Below are 20,003 nucleotides of genomic sequence, written 5' to 3'. Positions count from 1 at the left end.
CGGCGACCCCGACTCGGCTGGTGGCGATCCAACACCTCAGGAGGGACCCCAGGACTACTCTGATACTGTGAGTACCAAAACCTGTCCCCCCTGAGCCCCCACAGCGCCGCCTGCAGAGGGAATCCCGAGGCTTCCCCTGACCGCGACTCTTTGAACCTAAAGTCCCGACACCTGGGAGAGACCCTGCACCCGCAGCCCCCAGGACCTGAAGGACCGGACTTTCACTGGAGAAGTGACCCCCAGGAGTCCCTCTCCCTTGCCCAAGTGGAGGTTTCCCCGAGGAATCCCCCCCCTTGCCTGCCTGCAGCGCTGAAGAGATCCCGAGATCTCTCATAGACTAACATTGCGAACCCGACGCTTGTTTCTACACTGCACCCGGCCGCCCCCGCGCCGCTGAGGGTGAAATTTCTGTGTGGACTTGTGTCCCCCCCGGTGCCCTACAAAACCCCCCTGGTCTGCCCTCCGAAGACGCGGGTACTTACCTGCAAGCAGACCGGAACCGGGGCACCCCCTTCTCTCCATTCTAGCCTATGTGTTTTGGGCACCACTTTGAACTCTGCACCGGACCGGCCCTGAGCTGCTGGTGTGGTGACTTTGGGGTTGCTCTGAACCCCCAACGGTGGGCTACCTTGGACCAAGAACTGAACCCTGTAAGTGTCTTACTTACCTGGTAAAACTAACAAAAACTTACCTCCCCCAGGAACTGTGAAAATTGCACTAAGTGTCCACTTTTAAAACAGCTATTTGTCAATAACTTGAAAAGTATACATGCAATTTTGATGATTTAAAGTTCCTAAAGTACTTACCTGCAATACCTTTCAAATGAGATATTACATGTAGAATTTGAACCTGTGGTTCTTAAAATAAACTAAGAAAAGATATTTTTCTATACAAAACCTATTGGCTGGATTTGTCTCTGAGTGTGTGTACCTCATTTATTGTCTATGTGTATGTACAACAAATGCTTAACACTACTCCTTGGATAAGCCTACTGCTCGACCACACTACCACAAAATAGAGCATTAGTATTATCTATTTGTACCACTATTTTACCTCTAAGGGGAACCCTTGGACTCTGTGCATGCTATTCCTTACTTTGAAATAGCACATACAGAGCCAACTTCCTACAAGCAGGGTTGGACATTCTCAGCAGGGGTGGTGATGAGGAAAGTCTAACCGACAACAGTCACACAATGGCAGGAGTCAAAATCTATCTAAAATACATATTGTTAGACCTGAAATCCTTGGCATGGTTTACCCTGTCTTTTTGCCTCTGCTTCCTTACTTCTGACTGTGTGCTGGTTTCGTTTTCGGTTGTTTTTGGTACTATGGGCACTTTACCACTGCTGACCAGTGCTAAAGTGCAAGTGCTCCCTGTATAAATTGTGATTATGATTGATTTCCCTGATTGGCATATTTGATTTGCAAGTAGGTCCCTAGTACAGGGCACTAGAGGTGCCCAGGGCATGTAAGTCAAATGCTACTAGTGGACCTGCAGCACTGATTGCGCCACCCACATGAGTAACCCTGTAAACATGTCTCAGACCTGACACTGCAGTGTCTGTGTGTGCAGTTTTGCAATACCAATTCAACCTGGCAAGTGTACTCACTTGCCAGGCCCAAACCTTCCTTTTTACTACATTAAAGTCACCCCTATGGTAGGCCCTAGGTAGCCCCATGGGTAAGCTGCAGTGTATTTAAGAGGTAAGACAAGTAATGGTGTATTTTACATGTCCTGATACTGAAAAACGAATTTGGCAGCATTTAACCATTACAAGGCCTATCCCTCCAATAGGTTGAAATGGGTACTACTTTTAAATATCTTTTAAGTGCAGTTTCCCACTGGGAGCAGATAGAGATTTGGAGTTTGGGGTCTCTGAACTCACAATTTTAAAATACATCTTTTGTAGAGTTGGTTTTTAGACTGCAAGTTGAAAATGCCACTTTTAGAAAGTGGGCATTTTCATGCTCAACCATTCTGGGATTCTACCACCTGTGGAATCGACTTCTGGGTCAGACTGACAGTTGGGCTGTTTGTGAATTCCCTCTAAACAGTGATACAAAGGGAGCTTAGGTGTGTCCTAGATTTCCTGATTAGTCTTCCTGGGATAGAGTGGGGAGGGGCGTGCGGACACCCGCACCAGAAAGGGCTGTGATTGCCCTTACACAGTATAGTCTCCAACTCCCTGGAGTATGTCTGGGGCCAGGCCTCAGCAATGCAGGATCTTGTGAACAACAGAGACTTTCCTTTGAAGTTTACCTACTTCAAAGGCAGAAATGAGTATAAGTAGTGGACCCAAAACCCCAGATTTGTAGAACACCTCTGGACCAAGAGAAACCTCTGTCAAGGAGAAGAGCTGAAGAGCTGGGGGAGGAGTACTGCCCCTTTGTTGTGTGTGCTTTGCTGGGTTGGCCAGCAGGTGCTGCTTCTGCCTTAAAGAGGACAAGGACTGGACTTTGCTATGTATCTTGCTTGTGAAGTTTCTCCAAGGGCTTGGACTGAGCTTGCCTCCTGTTAAAAAGTCTCAGGGACAGTAAAGACTTCACCTATCAGCCTCTGGGTTCATTTGCTGTGGACCCTAACTAGCCAGGTGGTGCCTGTTCCAGTTTCTGGGCCATGGGAGTGAAAGCTGGACTAGAAACAAGAAGAACCTGGCACACAGACTCCGGACAAGTCCAGGACCGATGCCTGATTCTGTGACACCGTCTGCACCCAAAGCTGCAGTCCCTGCTGGAAGTGCGACAACCAAGACTGACTCCGCAGGCCTGGTGTCACTGTAGCCCCGCAACTTTGTGAGTCCCCTGTCCGGCATTCATGACACTCGAATTTACAGCGGTGCCTACAGCCCTGTGGCGTGACCGCAACCCCAAGAGGTTGCCCCACAGCGTCTTGACCCACCGGATTCATTGACTCTGCCGGAGCATAAGGAACCAATGCCGCACTCTCTCCCCTGCTCCGCAGTAAGGAACCAACACCACACCGGATCCAGTGACGCCTCACCTCCCAGACTCCGTGCACCTGCTTGTTTCCTTGTTACCAAAGGTAGTGTACACCTGGGGGTCCGTGCGATTGCATGACCGATTGTTGGGAATGACTGTCACGATGCCATGATAGCACCAAATTAAAGCTTTTGTGTTCCCAAGAGCTATATTGAAGTTGGTGTCGGATTGCTATGAATGACTGTCACAATGCCATGATAGCACTAAAGTGAAGCTTTTGTGTTCCCAAGTGCTATATTGAAGTTTAATCTTGGAAAATCAATATCTTTGCTTGTGCATTTGGATTTTTGACATTTTGGTCTTGTTTTATTCAGATAAATATTGGCTATTTTTTTTAAACTGGTGTTGAGTGCTTTTGTGGTGTTTTCACTGTGTCTGTTTATTCAAATACTTTGCACATTACCTCTGAGATAAGCCTGACTGCTTGTGCCAAGCTACCAAGAGGGTGAGAGCAGGGGTTATCTGAGCTGGGTATCTCCCTTACCGTGACTAGAGTGAGGGTCCCTACTTGGACAGGGTGTAAACTGACTGCCAACTAGACACCCCATTTTTAACACAAATATTGTCATTTAACTGAGTGAAGTTATAGTTGCAAGTTATATACCCTTGTATAATTTAATCACATTGGTAACATTTTGTAATATACTGGTGTATATTAAAAAGCATAAATTGGGTCACTTTCCAGCTATTTTAGAACATTTTCCTAGCTATAACACTTTGCCAGGGCAGAAGTAAGTGTTTATAAAATTGGTTAATATGATAGAAGGGTACAACGGATAAATATGTTTGGTGGTTAAATTCTCTGTGACAGTGACCTGGCAAATGGTATTCATAAAATGGGGATTGCCCAGGAAAAAGTTCTGAAAGTTGTGGGTCAAAGGCAAGCCGTCATGATCGGAGATTGGATTTTTGTTTCACTATCTTCAGCACTTGCACCCTTTTTATCATCCACAGCAGATGAAGAGGTTGGGAGCCACCAAGAAGTTAAGTGAATCCTTATGCCACGAAGAGTGGGGACTGGCATATTCAGGGTTAGCAGGAATGAGGGAGGAGCTAAGTGGCATGAAAGAATATGCCTTTGTTCTATGGTGCAAATGTTAGCAATGAGTATTTGGTAGGCATGTGAGATAATTCTACCCCATGTTCCTCAAACAATGTGATGCCAGTGCTCAGCCAAAGGCTTGCTTGAACTCTTCAATTTTAGAATCCTCTGGATCGTAGATTATTCAGTTTTGCTCTGAGATGGAATGAGAGCGTTTCACTTTAGGGTCTGTATTCCCAGGGATTTGCCTCCAGTTTAAGTTCTTTAAAAATGCTTGATTAAGTATGTATTGGTTGCTAAAAGTCTTGAAGGCTCACACTGAGTCACACTCCAGTAGGGTTTGTGCACTGTGAAGAGAACTTTTAATGTGATGCTGGCTTCCACGCAGAGCCAAAAGTATGCCTTTAATGCAACCTGTGTAACACTGTATCTTTAAAATATAGTGATGGTATTCTGAACTTGTTCTTGCCACTCAAAGGATTCCATTATAATGGCTCTCATCAGCTTGATAAAGTAGTTACTTAGCACAAACTGTACCAACAGAAAGTATGGAAAGCTTAGAAAATGCATAATTCATAATAAGGTTTCCCAGTTTGTACTGGGAGCCCAAGCTAGAAAGCCTTACAAAAGTAAAATGACTGCCACCTAACATGGAGAATGTTCTGATGCAACATGTAAATCATTTGTCCATGCATTTTGTGACGTTGGCTTGAGTTCATTAATCATTTTCCAGGAAGCAATGAATGTATTGTGGCCAACATGGACCTGAAATCATAGTTGGTGTTACTCTAGGAGGTTCACGAGGAACAGCTGAGTGAACTACAAGAGCCCAGGGGAGGGCAAATGCACCCTTTGACCCGGATGGTCAAAGTGATACATTTCTTATTAACTATTACAAACTGCAGCAGTGGAAAGAACAAATCCACACAAACCTGGCGGGCATATGGCGGCGATCAAACTGTACTAGTGGTGGATTCTATCACAGGCAACACTCCTCCTGCAACGAAGTGTGGGATATAGAAACTACACTAGTAATTGCAAAATACAGTACAGTCTTATCTGGAGCACTCCCCTCTAACAAACCAACCAAAGATTGTTTAATTACAAAACGTATGGCAAAAATGTATTCCAATAACTTAGGAAACAAAGATTTTTTTTTTTTTTTTTAAAGGTAGAGATAAAAAATGATGTTACATACACAGAACAGGTCAAAGACATCACTGTCATATCCTAATCAAAAATAAATGTCCATAGTACAATAATAATAAACCAGGTTTAAACAACTTATGGTAACGTATAAATAGTTCAGACAATGGAAGACACAATAAGCTACAGTTGATCGTTTCTTGTTATGATGTCCAACTAAAATACACAGCCCCCATGAGTTTCTTCTCAAACGACTTCCTCTGGGCTTGTTGTAGTAATTTATTATGGTAATCAGCAAAACACTGGCAAAAAGCAGCCATAGTGCATCAAAATTGCACACATTGATGTTGGTGTAGGTGAATATCTGTAGCACGTCTGGTTGTTGATCCAGACTTCTGGAACATTTGTCAGACTTTACCTGTGTCTGGCGGTGCAGTAACCTTTAAATAGAAAGGGTTTTTAAATAATTTTCTTGGACATCGGAATGTGTAATTAAGGACCTTCATCTACACTAACATCAATATGCGCAATTCTGTTGCACTATGGTTGCTGTTTTGTCAGCTTTTTGCTGACTACCATAATAAATTACTATGACAAGCACTGAGGAAGTCTTTTTAGATTAAACACGTTGGCTGTGTAATTTAGTTGGACATCATAACAAGAAACGATCAGCTGTAGCATATTGTGCCTTCCATTGTCTAAACTATTCATATGTTGCCCTAAGATGCGTAAACTTGGTTCATTATGGTTGTACTATGGGCATATATATTTGATTAGTATACGACAGTGAAATCTTTGTCCTGTTTTATGTATGTAACAATGTTTGATCCATAACTTTAAAAAAAAACTGTGTACTAAGTTACTGGAATACATTTTTGCTATAAATTTTGTAATTAAACAAACTTTGGTGGATTTGTTCGAGTGGAGTGCTACAGATAGGTATACATTTCATACTAGTTGGCTAGATGTATGGAGAAACAAGTGGAGTCCGTAACGCTGATTAAAGTTTAATCCTGTAAACCTTTTAATCAGAACACTGTATTTGCAAATTAAGGTATATCAGAAGAAAGACTAAAATACTGGAGTACATACACTACTGTCTTTTAGTCAGCCGTTTCTCTAATCTAGTTCTTTGTGCTCGAGAGCTTGATATAGGGTTTAATACTCTCACTTGCTCAACAGTATCTCAGTTGCTGTGAACTCAGGATGTCAGTGAGCCAAAAACATAGGATGAAGTTGACTGACCTATGTAAGTCAGAAAAGGTAGTAAACGCATGGAACTGTCTTCCACATAAAAGACTGACAGCAGGATCAGCAACAATAAAATATATAGCTGATAGACACCGAAACATAAAGGTGGTGTAATGGCAGTGACAGAGGTGGAGGCCAGAAGAGTTCTGCAGCACTACAACGGCACAATACCAGCAGCCTCAGACTTAAATTGATATAAAAATGTGTACCACAGCGGTCTTCATTTTTGGGAACTGTTTTATAAAACTATATAAAGCCATACAGATAGTCAATAATTGATTTATACACCTCTGTTTATTAACCAAGTGATTAGGATGATCCTGCAAGTTATTGATGAAATGCTCCAACACTCCTGTGAACTACATTGGTACTAAATCAGAAACCTGAAATTTAAATCAAATACAGTTGTCTGTAGCTGCCCACGGGGGTCTTCTTAATTAAACTGACAAAAACACTTTGGTTGTTACTTTGCTGAGCTTTAATTGTGTGTAGTGCCTTGTGTGGCGGACTCTCACCACAGCACCAAGCAAAGATTCAGACTTATGGGCCAAGTGGTTGAAGAGTAAATTTGTCAATCTCTGCTTGGGAGACCGGCACAGAGAAGCGAGCCAAGCCACACATGGAGGGGACACAGGCACTTATGAGACTTAAAAACAGGGTTCTTGTGTGCATTCTACCCACTGATTAGATGACTAACAACTATTCAAGAGAAGCAGTGCACTTTGGTGAATTTCAGTCTGTCAAATGGACAGGTTTTTGGCAGGGCAAATTCTAGGACCATACTTGAGGCAATAATGTGAAAGCATCATTCTTTCTTGCAATACATATCCTAAATAGAAACTGTTCCTTATTTAGGTTCTAAGCGATCTCAGCTAATACTGCCAGCTTTAGAGTACTGGAATGAAAGGAAAAGATGCTGAGCTGTTTTTAGGTATCAATAACCTATGGAATTAGTAAACTAAGGCACTGACCTTGCATTGCTTTTCTATCTTCAATGAGACATGTGAACATCAATTGCAAGAGTTTCAAAATTATTACATTACGGCATCGCCACAGGTCCTACCTTCTCAATGGGACTAATCAGGTAAATGGCTTCCAGGCTGGGGATTGGCTCTCTGCGCTTGTTGATGTCTTCCACAACTAAGAACAAACAATATATAGTTCAGTATAACAGAGTTGAGCGATCAAGGGCAGAAGCAGGAAGGAGTCGGCAAAGTCATGGGGAAGGAACTGGCAAAAACAAAGAAGAAGCAATCAAGAAAAGAAGAGACCTAGTCATAGGAAAAGGTAGTGGAGTTCTGAGAAAAAGAGGAGCAAACACCATCATTATAAGCTCAAGATCATTCTAATATGAAGAAACTGATAAATTATGTGCAAAAATTGTAATCCGTATAATATTTGCACGTGGATGTTTAAATATACTCCACCTGTATCCTGTTGAATACCTTGCCACTAAAAGCTCAACACCCTCTTATGTGCATTTTCTGGTTCTCCTTAAGGCTGAACACCCTACTATGTACACTTTCTCCTACCCATATTATATTGCTATTGATAGGAAAATGATTAAATATTCAACTGCTGTCGAACCCTGCTGTTATGATATTGTAACCTAACTCTCTGGAGGAGATAGATTGGCATGGATCAGACAGGAGGAAGAGAAATGTGTAGAACCTATATTGGCTTTTCCATGTTTCATGAAGCCTGATGGGTGAGCGAAGCAGTTCATCAGATGGTCTCAAGTGAACTGTGCCAGTCCTTTGCATTGCTGAGGATTGGGACACCGAATTTCAGGGCTGAATGTAGCACATTCTGGGGAGGAGTGGGCAGAGCAGAACCCCAGGGAGATAATGGAAAGGAATGTGGGACAGAAACTAAGGAGTAGGCCTGTTCCCCTCTCCAGGGTCCGTCATGACCAGTGTCAATTTGAACGTTGGTACTTGTCTTCAATGTCATTATGAACACTCAGTGAAAAATTCAAGGAAGAGACAGGGTGAAGTTTAGAGACATAAGGGTTCCCACAATGAATCTCTGCCATCCCTTTGGGTCTTGGTTACTACTGGTGAATGAAAAGGCATGGCAGACTAAGCTTGGGGGTCACCATAGGAGTTGAAAGCAGGTGTGCTAGTGTCTGCTTTTTAAACATTAATAGACTGGAGCACAGAGGTCCGAGTGCTAGATGCGCAGCACCCTATCCATTAACCACTAACTATTTTGGAAGATGTCAGTTATTAGGTAGGAATAGGAAACAAACATCAGGTGTACTACAACATTACTTCAAAACACCACTTGCTTCCTTTTTGCTAAGGACAACAGCTCAAACAGTGGACAATGCAATTTGCTTTAATGTACCAGCAAATATAACTAGCAGTCCTAACTATCCCAGCTTCTTTTTCCATGTTTCTCACAGACATTCAGAGTTTGGCTCTATCTGAGTGGGTGTTGTTTACTTCTGTCTTTTGACTGACACTGTACACAAACAGTCAGGCTAATCAAGTATCATACAAGGTAGGGACAGACACCTGGCAACCTCCCCCCTCCATCAAGCAAGTTAACAATGAACCATGTTTTTAATTAGGGAGCACACGTCATGTGATCTAGACCAAAGCTAAAAAAAAAAAAACTAAAAAAAAAAAAAAAAAATACACTTGCTGGCCCCAAATTTTCCTCCTTCCTATTCTGCTTCACTTACTTGTTATGCCTTCGGCAAGGATGTCTGACATCTTGCAGCATGATGACAGGATCCTCATGCTTGTGTGGTCCACGATGAGCACCTGGTAAAAACAGTGAACATCAGTCACAATGTTATATAGATGTGAAGCCATTTTTATGTTTCATAATATTCCCACTACTTTTCTGAAGTTTTATTACGTATGATGATATATGGGGGAGTGTTGTTACAATTGTTATAGTATTGGACCTATATAACAACAAAGGTGTTATGTTTGATTTTTTTAGCCCTGATGAAGTCATGAGTACGACGAAACACGTGTTGAAATTACGATGATTGGACTGTTCATTTCATAGACCTTGGATTTAATGGAGTGTGTGCTTGAGGATTTGGACATGACCATTTTTATGCCTATTTAACTGCTACTTTATTTCACGCTCTTTGGTGAATGCAAGTCAGGTAATAAACACTTTCTTTAGAACAGCAAACTAAGGGTCCAAGAATGTACACCATCTGGAGAATCTCCAACATACAGGCATTTATTTGTTATAGAGCTGCATACCCTGAAATAACTATCTACTACCATGGAAAGTACCCACAGTAGGCTTATTTCTGTTAAAATATCCACTTAAAATTGTCATAGGTTAGATATCCCCCAATCTCCTAATAACTCTGAGACCTTGTCTAATCCCTCAAGATTTGTAAAATGTATTGACATACTCAGGAGTATAATGTACCTTTAAAGTGAAGAATTAAATAAAAGGTAATTTGAAACTTGTCCAGATTTAAGCCCTATGTGGAATGCAGGTTTCAAGCTAAAGGGGCTCCATTACTAACTTAATAAACAAACAGATCTCAACACAGTAATATAAGAAGCTTTGCTCATCTCCATATATCTATGGCATAAGCAGCAGACACTTTCTCAGCGCGTTAAGCAGTATCAAAAAATTTTAAGTTCAGAAAATGACAATACAAATGACTAAACCATGTGAGACAAACAAATTTGATAAGCAAAAAAAACACACCACAATCAAAACTGGATAATGGGAACCAGAGATGTTTTTTTATGTTTTAAAGTAAAAGGATCAATGAAAAAAAAAATTTCATAGTTGGCCACATTGGAGAGTTTGTCAAGCAGGCCACACTGGTCAAATGTTCTTACCTTGGGACTCAGTCTACCTTTCTGTACTTCTAAGTATTCCAGTGGAGTAAGGTGCAAAGCTGAAGCCAGCAAGAGTCTCTTGAAATCAGATATGGTGTTGTGAGGCTCCCACTGAAGCCAACTAAAAGAGCTGATTACAATCAGTAGCCAAGTGGATAGACAGCAGGTGTCTGAAACTAAATGATACTAAAATGTAGATTCTGATGGTTGCAAATCAGTCTTGCCTTTAGAAGCCCCAATGGTGGGCAGCTGATGTAGGCATGCTACCTTTCCCTACATCTGTGGTTAAAAACATGGTCATCTGGAATGACAATTGGCTTAAGTTTGATCGTCAGACCAGTACAGTGGCAGCATGTTGCTTTGGCCTCCTGGGATGTTTAAGGAAGTTTCTCTGGTCACTTCCTATCACCACGTAGAATACCCAAATACAGGCTGTGATTATACCTCACTTGGACTACAGAAACATCCTTACTTGAGAATTAAAGCTCATGTTTAGTGATTACAGATCATTTAAAATTCTATGGCTTGCTTTCTGAGACATCTGCCCACGCACTCCCACAATTCGGCCCAATTCAGGGAACTTCAACTAAGCTGATTCTCACCCTAATTTCCCTGCAGTAATAAGTCGCCCCAGACAGGTGGGAGCTACACCCACAGTGCTAAATCGCTGTAAAAGTGTGGGAACTGCCAATCCTGAAGTAGGCCCTTGGGGGGAGGGAGGGGTAAGAGCAACATGAACTGGTGCTGAATCGTAGTCCTAGGTCACTCCTTTGACTAGAATAAATCTCAATGTGACCCTGAACTTGCAGTTGTTGCACCAGAAGGCTAAAACTGAAGAAGTTGAGAAAGCCAAAGGGTTCAGAGTGAGTTGAGTTCACCCTGAACGAGAGGAAAGTAGACAGGAGAGAAAGAAGGCACTTTACCACTGCTAACCAGCGCATATGCTCTGTCTAAATTGAATTGGTGATTGGAATATACGTGACTGGCATACTTGATTTACTAGTGAGTCCCTAGTATAGTGCACCATGGGCCTGCAATTCAAATACTACTAATGGCCTACAGCACTGATTGTGGCACCCACTTAAGTAGCCCTGTAAACATGTCTCAGGCCTATCATTGCAGTGTTTGCATGTGCAGTTTTAAGCTACCATGCTGACTTGGCAGGTGTGCACACCTGTCAGGCCCAAACCTACCCTTTTATTACCTGTAAGTCACCCCTAAGGTAGGCACCAAGGCAGCCCCCTCGGCAGGGTGCAGGGTATTTAAAAGGTAGGGCTTGTATTGGTGTACATTACAAAGCCTGATAATGAAATGCTGCTAATTTCGTTTTTTACCATTTAAAGACCTCTCTCTCCCATAGGGAGAAAGGGGATTACCTTGAAATATATTTCAAGTGTAAATTCCCGATGGGAGCAGATACAGATATGGAATCTGGAGTCTCTGAACTCACAATTTAAACATACATCTTTTGGTGAAGTTGGTTTTTGAATAAGTTTGAAAATGTCACTTTCAGAAAGTGGGCATTTTCTTGCTTAACCATTCCGTGCCTCTGCCTGTCTGCTGAATACACGTCTGGGTCAGGATGACAGTTGGACTGTTTGTGCATTCCCTCGAGACAGTCACACAAAGGGAGCTGAGGTGTGCCCTGCTTTTCCTGATGGCCTATCACCAGGCTGATGGGTCTTCCTGAGCTAGAGTGGTGGGAGGAGCTGACACTTGCACCTGAATATGGCTGTGCCTGTCCTCACACAAACCAGTCTCCAACCTCCTGGAGTGTGTCTGGGGCCAGGGCAGGGAAAGACCGGGTCTTGTGCACTACAAAGACTTCTCTTTGAAGTCTGCCTACTTCAAAGACAGAAATGGGTATAAGTACTGGACCTTTGGACCCACTGAGTTAGAATCCTTCTGGACGGAGGACATTATACCAGGAAGAACAGCTGGATGCTGTAGGAGGGACTGCCACTCTCGCTGTTGCTTTGCTGTGCTGGCCTGCTACTGTTGTCCTAGAAGTGAAAGGACTGGACTTTGCTTTCTACATCCTGCTTCCAAAGGTTCTCCTAGGGCTTGGATTGAGCTTGCCTTCTGTTAAAATGTCACATCAAAGACTTCACCTGCCAATGCCTGGGCTCTCTTGCTGAGAGGCTCGACTTGCAAAGGTGGTGCCAAATCCAGTTCCATGGCCCTTGGGAGTGAGTTCTGGTGTAACAAGGATGAAACTAGTGCATTGATGCCCAGAATGACTTAAGGATGGGTGCCGCTCTCTGACTCCACACCGCTGCCTGCTCCGGAGCTGTGCTTCTCGCTGAGTGCAACGACTGTGACCTCCACCGCTGGCCTGATGCCACCGCAGCACCTCCGAAGTTCTGCCACAGCGCAAGTCCAGAGCACTGTGTCACCGATGTCCGTGGCACCCACTTTCGCCGCAGCATCTGTGGGCCCGTGGTGCGATCGTGACACAACAAAGTCGACGCTTCATGACTTGACCTGCTGGATCCAAGGACCCCACCTTGTCGTAAGGAACAAACGCCTCACCGCCAACATAGCATCACCTCCACTGCAACCATAAGGAACCAACTCCTCACCTCCCCTGCCTAGCAGTAAGGAACCAACACCTCCCCTCCACGGTGGCAGTAAGGAACCAATGCAGCACTGGCTCCAGAGATACCTCCCCTCTGTTTAATGTCAGTTTCCTCATTTTCCAAGGTACTGTAACCGGGTCTGTGTGACTCCGTGACCAGCCTGCACTCTCGCAAGTGGTGTCGGACTTTTGGAGACAGCTCGATCAAGACGTTGTGATATTGTGTTTCTAAGCACTGTACTACATTTAATGTTTACACATTTGTATCTTTACTTGTGAATGTTGGATTTCTGTTGTTTTGTTCTTGTTTTACTTAGATAAATATTGGCTATTTTTCTGAACTGGTATGAAGTACTTTTGTGGTGTTTGTACTGTGTTACTGTGTGTGTGTACAAATACTTCACACACACTGGCTCTGAGATAAGCCTCAGTGCTTGAGCTAAGCTACCAAGAGGGTGAGCAGGGGTTATCTTAGCTGTGTGACTCCCTTACCCAGGCTAGAGTTAGGGTCTCTACTTGGACAGGGTGCAAACCATTGCCAACTAGAGACCCCATTTCTAACTCCTAGTATAAATACACAGTGGACCCTGGGTCAGTTAGTTGAATGTTAGTAACGGACAGTAGCATCCATAGTGCCACCCACTAGAAAATCAGTGCCTGTCTGACTATAGGCCTTCCATTTGTCTCTTGGCTGTTGTAGTTAATGAAAACTCGATCTGTCCAAAATAAATCCTTCTGACAGGTAACAAGCTTCCTTTTAAATATATACAAGCCACCATAATGTAGGCCTTGTTGCCTGTAAGACAGGGTGTATGGTATTTAAACATAGGACACATAGGAAATTAATCTAGTTGTGGTGATAGTATATGGTCAACTGTTGTGACAAAAACTCTATGGTGTTTACATCTGTGCAGACTACTGTCCGTATGAAAACCTCCGACAGCCAATTTACAGATCAATCCTTGTTTGTCCCTATTAAGGCTGTGCTGTGTTTAGCAGCTCGATCTCTGTCCTCCACAATATTCTACCACATCATGCCCATCTGCAGATACCTGCACTGGTCTCCCATCAGAGACAGCATTAAATACAAAATTTGGTGTATGACTTCTGAAGTCATCCACCTATACCACCCCCAATAGTTAGCCCGCCTTTTCAACAACTCTGAGGCGAAAGAGCCATTAGGAGCAATGTAGTGCAATGCAAAAGTGATATTTAGGTTTAAAATTGAGCTCCGCTGGCCAAGTGCGCAGACTTTTGCCCACTCCGCGTTCCGCCTGGAGCATGGGGTTCTAGCAAAACTCTGCCAACCGCTATGTGGTGGAGTTTTTTTCTCACATGCAGCTCGCCAGCGTTAAAGTAGTAAGTGAAAATGGAGTCCCCCAGCATGCTTTTTCAGTGCTAGAACGCCTCCCGGTGAGATATTTCAACATGGGTGGTTGAGGCAGGTTGCGACCATTCAGAATGAGAAAGCTGCCGCTTGAGTAGAAAATCTAATCAAGTGGCAGAAAGAAGCAGCGCCCTATGCCGCACAGTGCTGTTCAAATTGATTTTACAGCACAGAACAAGCTGAAAATAAGCGTGAGCAGTGTGACTTGTCCAAATTCTGCCAGCTCACGGAACTCTGTAGAATCTTACAGAGTTTTTGATTAGTTCCCTGGAGTGAAACTTTGTGAGTGCTACCCCCCCCCACCCAGCTAAACTGACACACAAAAGGTTTCCATGGGAAAAAACATCACGTCTCTCACAACAAATAACCAGTTACTTAGCAAGACAATTGACAAATGCAAGGAATCTTGTTTTGAGTCTATTAAAAAAAAACAATAGATCTCGCCTTTGGGTAGGGATACTGGCTTTGTCAATTTCTTTTATCTATTATGTATACAGCAGTGCGGCTTCTGTGCCCTACATCTGAAAGTTAGGGGGAAAAAAAGCACTGTGACGCATCCAGCGCCGACTGAGAGGCAGTGATCCGTTTTCTTAGATTGGCCTTATTCTCTGCTGTCACACAAAAAAAGTTTAACTTATGTGCCAGCTGAAGTTTGCCGTGTTGGCCTCACATGAAGATGGTCCTTAAAAACAGACCATGCAGAGCATTAAGCGCAGTGCCTTCTGCATCTCTATAGTATCTTGAAACCCACTGGCATGACTTTTGGATGCTTTTCTTTCTGGTGGGAGGAGAGGGGGCAAGCAACAAATGGGAAGATGTGGAGGGTGGACAGTACAAGGAACAACAGGGGACGGGCAGACCAGACAATGAACAATGCAGGAGGAGGGTGCGGGGTGAGGAAAGGGGATGCAAGTAAAATGAAGAAAAAAGTAGCCTTGAAAGCGGCGAGCAGTGGAAGGACACTGGGCAAGGTACGCAGTTCTTGGCCCATGCTTCAGGGTATGGACAAACACGCAAGGTGGAAGTTAAACAGGTGCTTACTGACCTAAGAGAAGCAAGGAAATGAGTGACAATGAAGCAAACTACTGGTAAGCAATTGGTGGGCTCTACGCCCTGTGTGTAAACAAAATGTCGCTCCCGTCTGTCCCCCTGGAGAGGCAGAAGACTGTTTCCCTTTGGGAGAGGGGAGGGACATGGCCATGACCATGCTGGGCAGCCCCCACCCCATACAAATAATAACAAAAAATAAAGAGTAATCCCTAATGTCTAGTGGTTTTCTGGGACCCCTCCCACCCCTTTTGAGCAGATCAGCCTAAAAATAAGGCCTACCAGCCCGGAGAGGCAGAAAACACTAAAATAATGCCCCAAAAGGGGGAATGACCTTTGCCCAAGGGCAACATTTACTTTTTATAATATCCCTGGTGTCTAGTGGTATTCTGTCCTCACTGGGGGTGTTTTGGAGGGGGGGGGGCGTAGACTGGCCAAAAAAATAAAGCCAACCTACCCCCCGGGGGGGCAGAAAATGGACAAAGTAATGCCCTCATTGTATGGAGCGGCCCTTGCCCAAGGGGCTGCTCTCTGACCAAAAAACAAAACCCTGGTGTCTAGTGGGGTGGACCCATGCTTGTGAGATCCCCAAGCAGGGCTCCACTAGGGAGGGGTACTATTGGAAAGGGGAGATCCCCCACTTTCCATCAACAACTCTTCCATCTACCCCAATGCTGGGGGGGCTGGGCACTGAGATAGCACCCTGAGCACGTAGGCAGTGAAAGTGAAATAAGCCAATAGTTACATTTCACTTTTATTTTCACTGAAATGACATCAGCGCACCATCTGCACTGATCGTCATTTGAGTGAAAACTAAAAACAGCCTTGGGAGCTGGGAAATCTCTTTTAGAAAAAACAAATCCCTGTGCTGTAAGCAGCACAGGGATTTGGTTGTCGTATGCAGAGGATGTCACGGTTTCATCCTCAGCACATGACCACCGGTGCCCATGAAGGAACAGTTGCATCATGAGCACTGAAGGGGTTAAGTAATAAAAATTTAAAAAAATAACAAAAGTGTTTTTTTAAACTCTTGGTGGTGGCAGAAACATGGACAATGCAGTTGGGGGTATGCAATGCAGCAGGGGAGGAAAGCAAAATGGAGGGCGGTGGTATGGAGAAAAGGAGGGTGGGAGGGGAGAAGCAACGGGTGGGAGCAACGTGGAGCAGGCAGTGGAGAAGCACATCAGCGAGACAGCAATGTACAAAGTACACATGGGTAAATGCAGCATGTAGAAAGTGAGGGGATAAGCACACGGGTGGCAAAGAGCAACACAGCGTGCCAGAGGCGAGAAGTACATGTAACTATATCTAAAGAAGTGCCCTTGTAACCCCACTGTACCTGGGCAAGATACAAATGAAATACTGGTCTAGAATATCATGGGAAAAAACATAAATCACTTTGTGCCACAATGAATACATTACTCACTCACTGGCATTAACAACTCATCATGGAGTGCAGTTATTTTTTTTTTACATCGTCAATGATTTATAATCCTCACCCTTAGCATCACCTGGAGTATGCTTTTCTTTCTTATAGCACCAAACGTAAAAATAAAAAAAAAAATTAAAAAAAAAAAAAAAAAATGCACATTTTGCCATTGATCTTCCAAATAATTCATACAATGTGGCTGTGCTCCTGTTTTGTTAATGCAGTCCCCATTGGAGGTTATAATATTTATAAAACGCGTAGCTGCGCCAGCAACGGAGCTTCCCAGGGCCGAGCCTAACAGAAAGTTGTACTGCATCTGCTGGAAGCTAGAGAGGAAAATACAAGGAAATGCTAAAAGGAAAAAATCTATGTCTTTAGAATTTTCCTGAAACAAAGGTGATTCTCATTGTTCCTGTTGAGGGGAGGTAACTAATTCCAAAGAGCAAGGGCCATAGCTCCGAAGGAGCGGCCTCCTGCTCTCCTAACTTGAGGTACTATGATCAGATTAAGGTCCGTTGAATGTAGGGAGCAGGAGGGTTGTAAGGAAGAACATGACTAGGCATGCTAGGGGTCCCCTGAGAATGCAGGACTTTATGAACCACCCACAAGGTCTTTAAGTAGATATGCTTTTCCACTGGGAGGCAATGTAGTTTATGAAGACCAGAAGCAAGGTAAAAGTTGGGAGAGAAAACAGCAGTCTGGCTGCAGCATTGTGGGCCAGCTGAAGTCTTCTAGTACCTGACTTAATGGTTCCCATACACAGAATGTTGCAATAATCCAACCGGGACAGAATTATCAACTGAATGATGGTCTGCTAGTTACGAAAGTTAAAAAAGAATAGGTTTGGGGGTCCTCAAGAGTCCAAAGCAAGTGGCCACGAATGATTTGGCTTGGGCTTCAAAGGTCACATTGCTGCCCATTATGAGACCTACATTTTTTTTGGTACATTTTGGTATAGGAGGGGACCCAGGGAGGAAGGACACCAGTGGTCACTCCAAGAGTGGGTATCTTTAACATTAAGACTACTTCCATTTTATTTGTATTCAGGCGAAGGCAATTTCCATTCAACCACCCCGCGACAGCTAGCAATCCTTTTTTCGAAGTTAGCCGGATCGAGCGATGGATTGTCTATAAAAGTGAGCACAAGCTAAGTATCAGCAGCATAGGATATCAACATCATGCCAGTAGATTTGATAACCTGTGCCAACGGCTGGATATACAAGTTGAACAGGGTAGGACTCAATGAGGTAGTCCCTATAACTGGTATCATACAGAGGACAATCCTGACACCTATTCCTTAAAAATGTGTCCCAATCTAATATTGAAATATGCTCACACTTGACTGACTCCTCCGGAAGTAAGTGTCAACTCATTTCGGGCCTTATAGTTCTGGGACTCCTCAATAAATATACAAGAATGAAGTTACTAATAAGGAACAATACATACATAAAAAGACCATAAATGGTGCTGTCAAATTCACGCAACTTAAGGTTAACACCAGGCATAAATGAACTTGAAAGAAATACATTAGAGCCCAAACATCGCTAGTGTTGTCACCAACTTCTCGGCCGAATGTGTCATTCAAGACTGAAATACCACGCAGGATGTGACGGCTCAACTCATGACCATCCAAAAACAAGTTTTGGTGCCATAGGATCTGCCAATGGAGTGAAAAGGGTGCAGTAATAGTAACCTTTACCACATGCACGACTAAACACCCCTGGGGTGAGTGATTGAACTGTGCTGAAAGCATTACGAATCACTAATATAACAACAGATTACCCTAAGTCTCTCGAGGGTTATAAGTGCTATCCCTGTTGACAAAATCCAGGAGAGCCAAATCCCTGACAAACCACAACCTGTGAGGCAAAAGTACAGTCACCACATGCCATCTCAAACACCCTGCTGTGCCTTTACATCACATGACTACCTGTGATAAATGTACATGTAAGGAACTCTGCCCAACAAGTCACACAAGACTGCTGCACAACCATTCATTTGCTCGGTAGGGTCTTAAAACAGGTGGCAAAGGGCTGAACACTGTTCACCAGCAACTGAAAACTGGGTGAAAAGTGATCAACAGTAGTCAGAAAAAGACTTGGGTCATGATTTAGATTTTGGCGGAGGAGTTACTCCATCACAACAGTGACGGATACCCCGTCTGCTGAAACCTACATCCGATAGGGAACAGTGGGATTACGATTTTGACGGACACGATATCAGTCACCGGTGTGACAGAGTAACCCCTCCGCCAAAATCTAAATAAGGCCATATAAGACAATCCGATTATCGTACAAGACTTACCACTGTGCCTGAGTGGCCATTTCCTATGTCCGCAGGTCTGGTATCAAAGTAACCGACCAGTCAAGTCTAAAACCATGCCACCATGCTTCATGTGGCCATCAATAGAAACTGTGCCATACCTTTCAACATTCTACACGCTCAACTGTGGCCTAAGAGGTTACAGTTACTGCACACCACACAAAGGAGGCATGTATGAAAAGCTATTAATTCATCTGGCAGGTCATGTGCTAACTACAGGTGCTTGTCGGCCATCTTTTAATGTCTCCAATGGAGAACCGTAAAATAAGAAACAGATCGCAGTTAAACTGTCAATAAGTAGATACATCATGGCAGAGAAGTGGTGGCAATTGTTTTTAAAACGAACACCGCTGAGTAAGGCAACCGCCGCGACTCAAAATAGCATGTTGGGTGACCTCAGACATCTATTTTAAGGCGGTCTGACCCTGGAGAAGGTAGAAAATACTAAAAAATACAGCGTTTCGGCAGTATATCACATCTATGTATATATATTTACAGAAATGCAAGCTATCAATGCTACACAAACAGTATATTGTAACAATAGATACCGGTTGCATCCACATATGTTAAACACATATCAACAGATATATTATATTCTTGAAGGTCTTGAACATTCTAGATGTAGATTAATTGTTTAAGACAGCAAAAAAATGTTCTACCCTCAGATGCTAAAAGGCCTCAATCATAGTGCATATCTGGATAATATAATTTGTTCAGGGGCCAGATAATAACAATTTAACAAATGCACATGTTATTTAGGTAAAAGAGACAATTAGATTAGGGCCCACATCTCATCAAAGTAATTGAGTACGTTTTTGGCTGTCCCAAATCTCTCTCATCCTGGCTTCAGTGGGATTCAAAATATATTCAATGGGGTCTTCTCTCTGATTTACTTCCACTATGAACGGTACTGACGACTGTACCTCATTTTCTGTGTACTTAGAATTTTAATAATGCTATATGGGGGGGGG

The 20,003-nt window shown here is 43.4% G+C and overlaps 1 protein-coding gene across 1 annotated transcript in view; it reads right to left on the bottom strand.

The window, feature by feature from the left end:
* Window positions 1–20,003, bottom strand: part of STXBP2 (syntaxin binding protein 2) — a 193,394-nt gene that overhangs the window by 111,245 nt on the left and 62,146 nt on the right. The window contains exons 3-4 of the mRNA XM_069230358.1: window positions 9,129–9,210; window positions 7,503–7,579 (exon numbers count right to left, since the gene is read on the bottom strand). Coding sequence (XP_069086459.1) covers window positions 7,503–7,579; window positions 9,129–9,210 — 159 coding nt within the window. The remainder of the gene's footprint in view (window positions 1–7,502; window positions 7,580–9,128; window positions 9,211–20,003) is intronic.

The sequence above is a fragment of the Pleurodeles waltl genome, chromosome 4_2 (assembly GCF_031143425.1).
Source record: "Pleurodeles waltl isolate 20211129_DDA chromosome 4_2, aPleWal1.hap1.20221129, whole genome shotgun sequence".
NCBI lineage: Eukaryota > Metazoa > Chordata > Amphibia > Caudata > Salamandridae > Pleurodeles > Pleurodeles waltl.
Note: the sequence above shows the minus strand (reverse complement) of the source record. Positions and strands in the feature narration are given on the sequence as shown.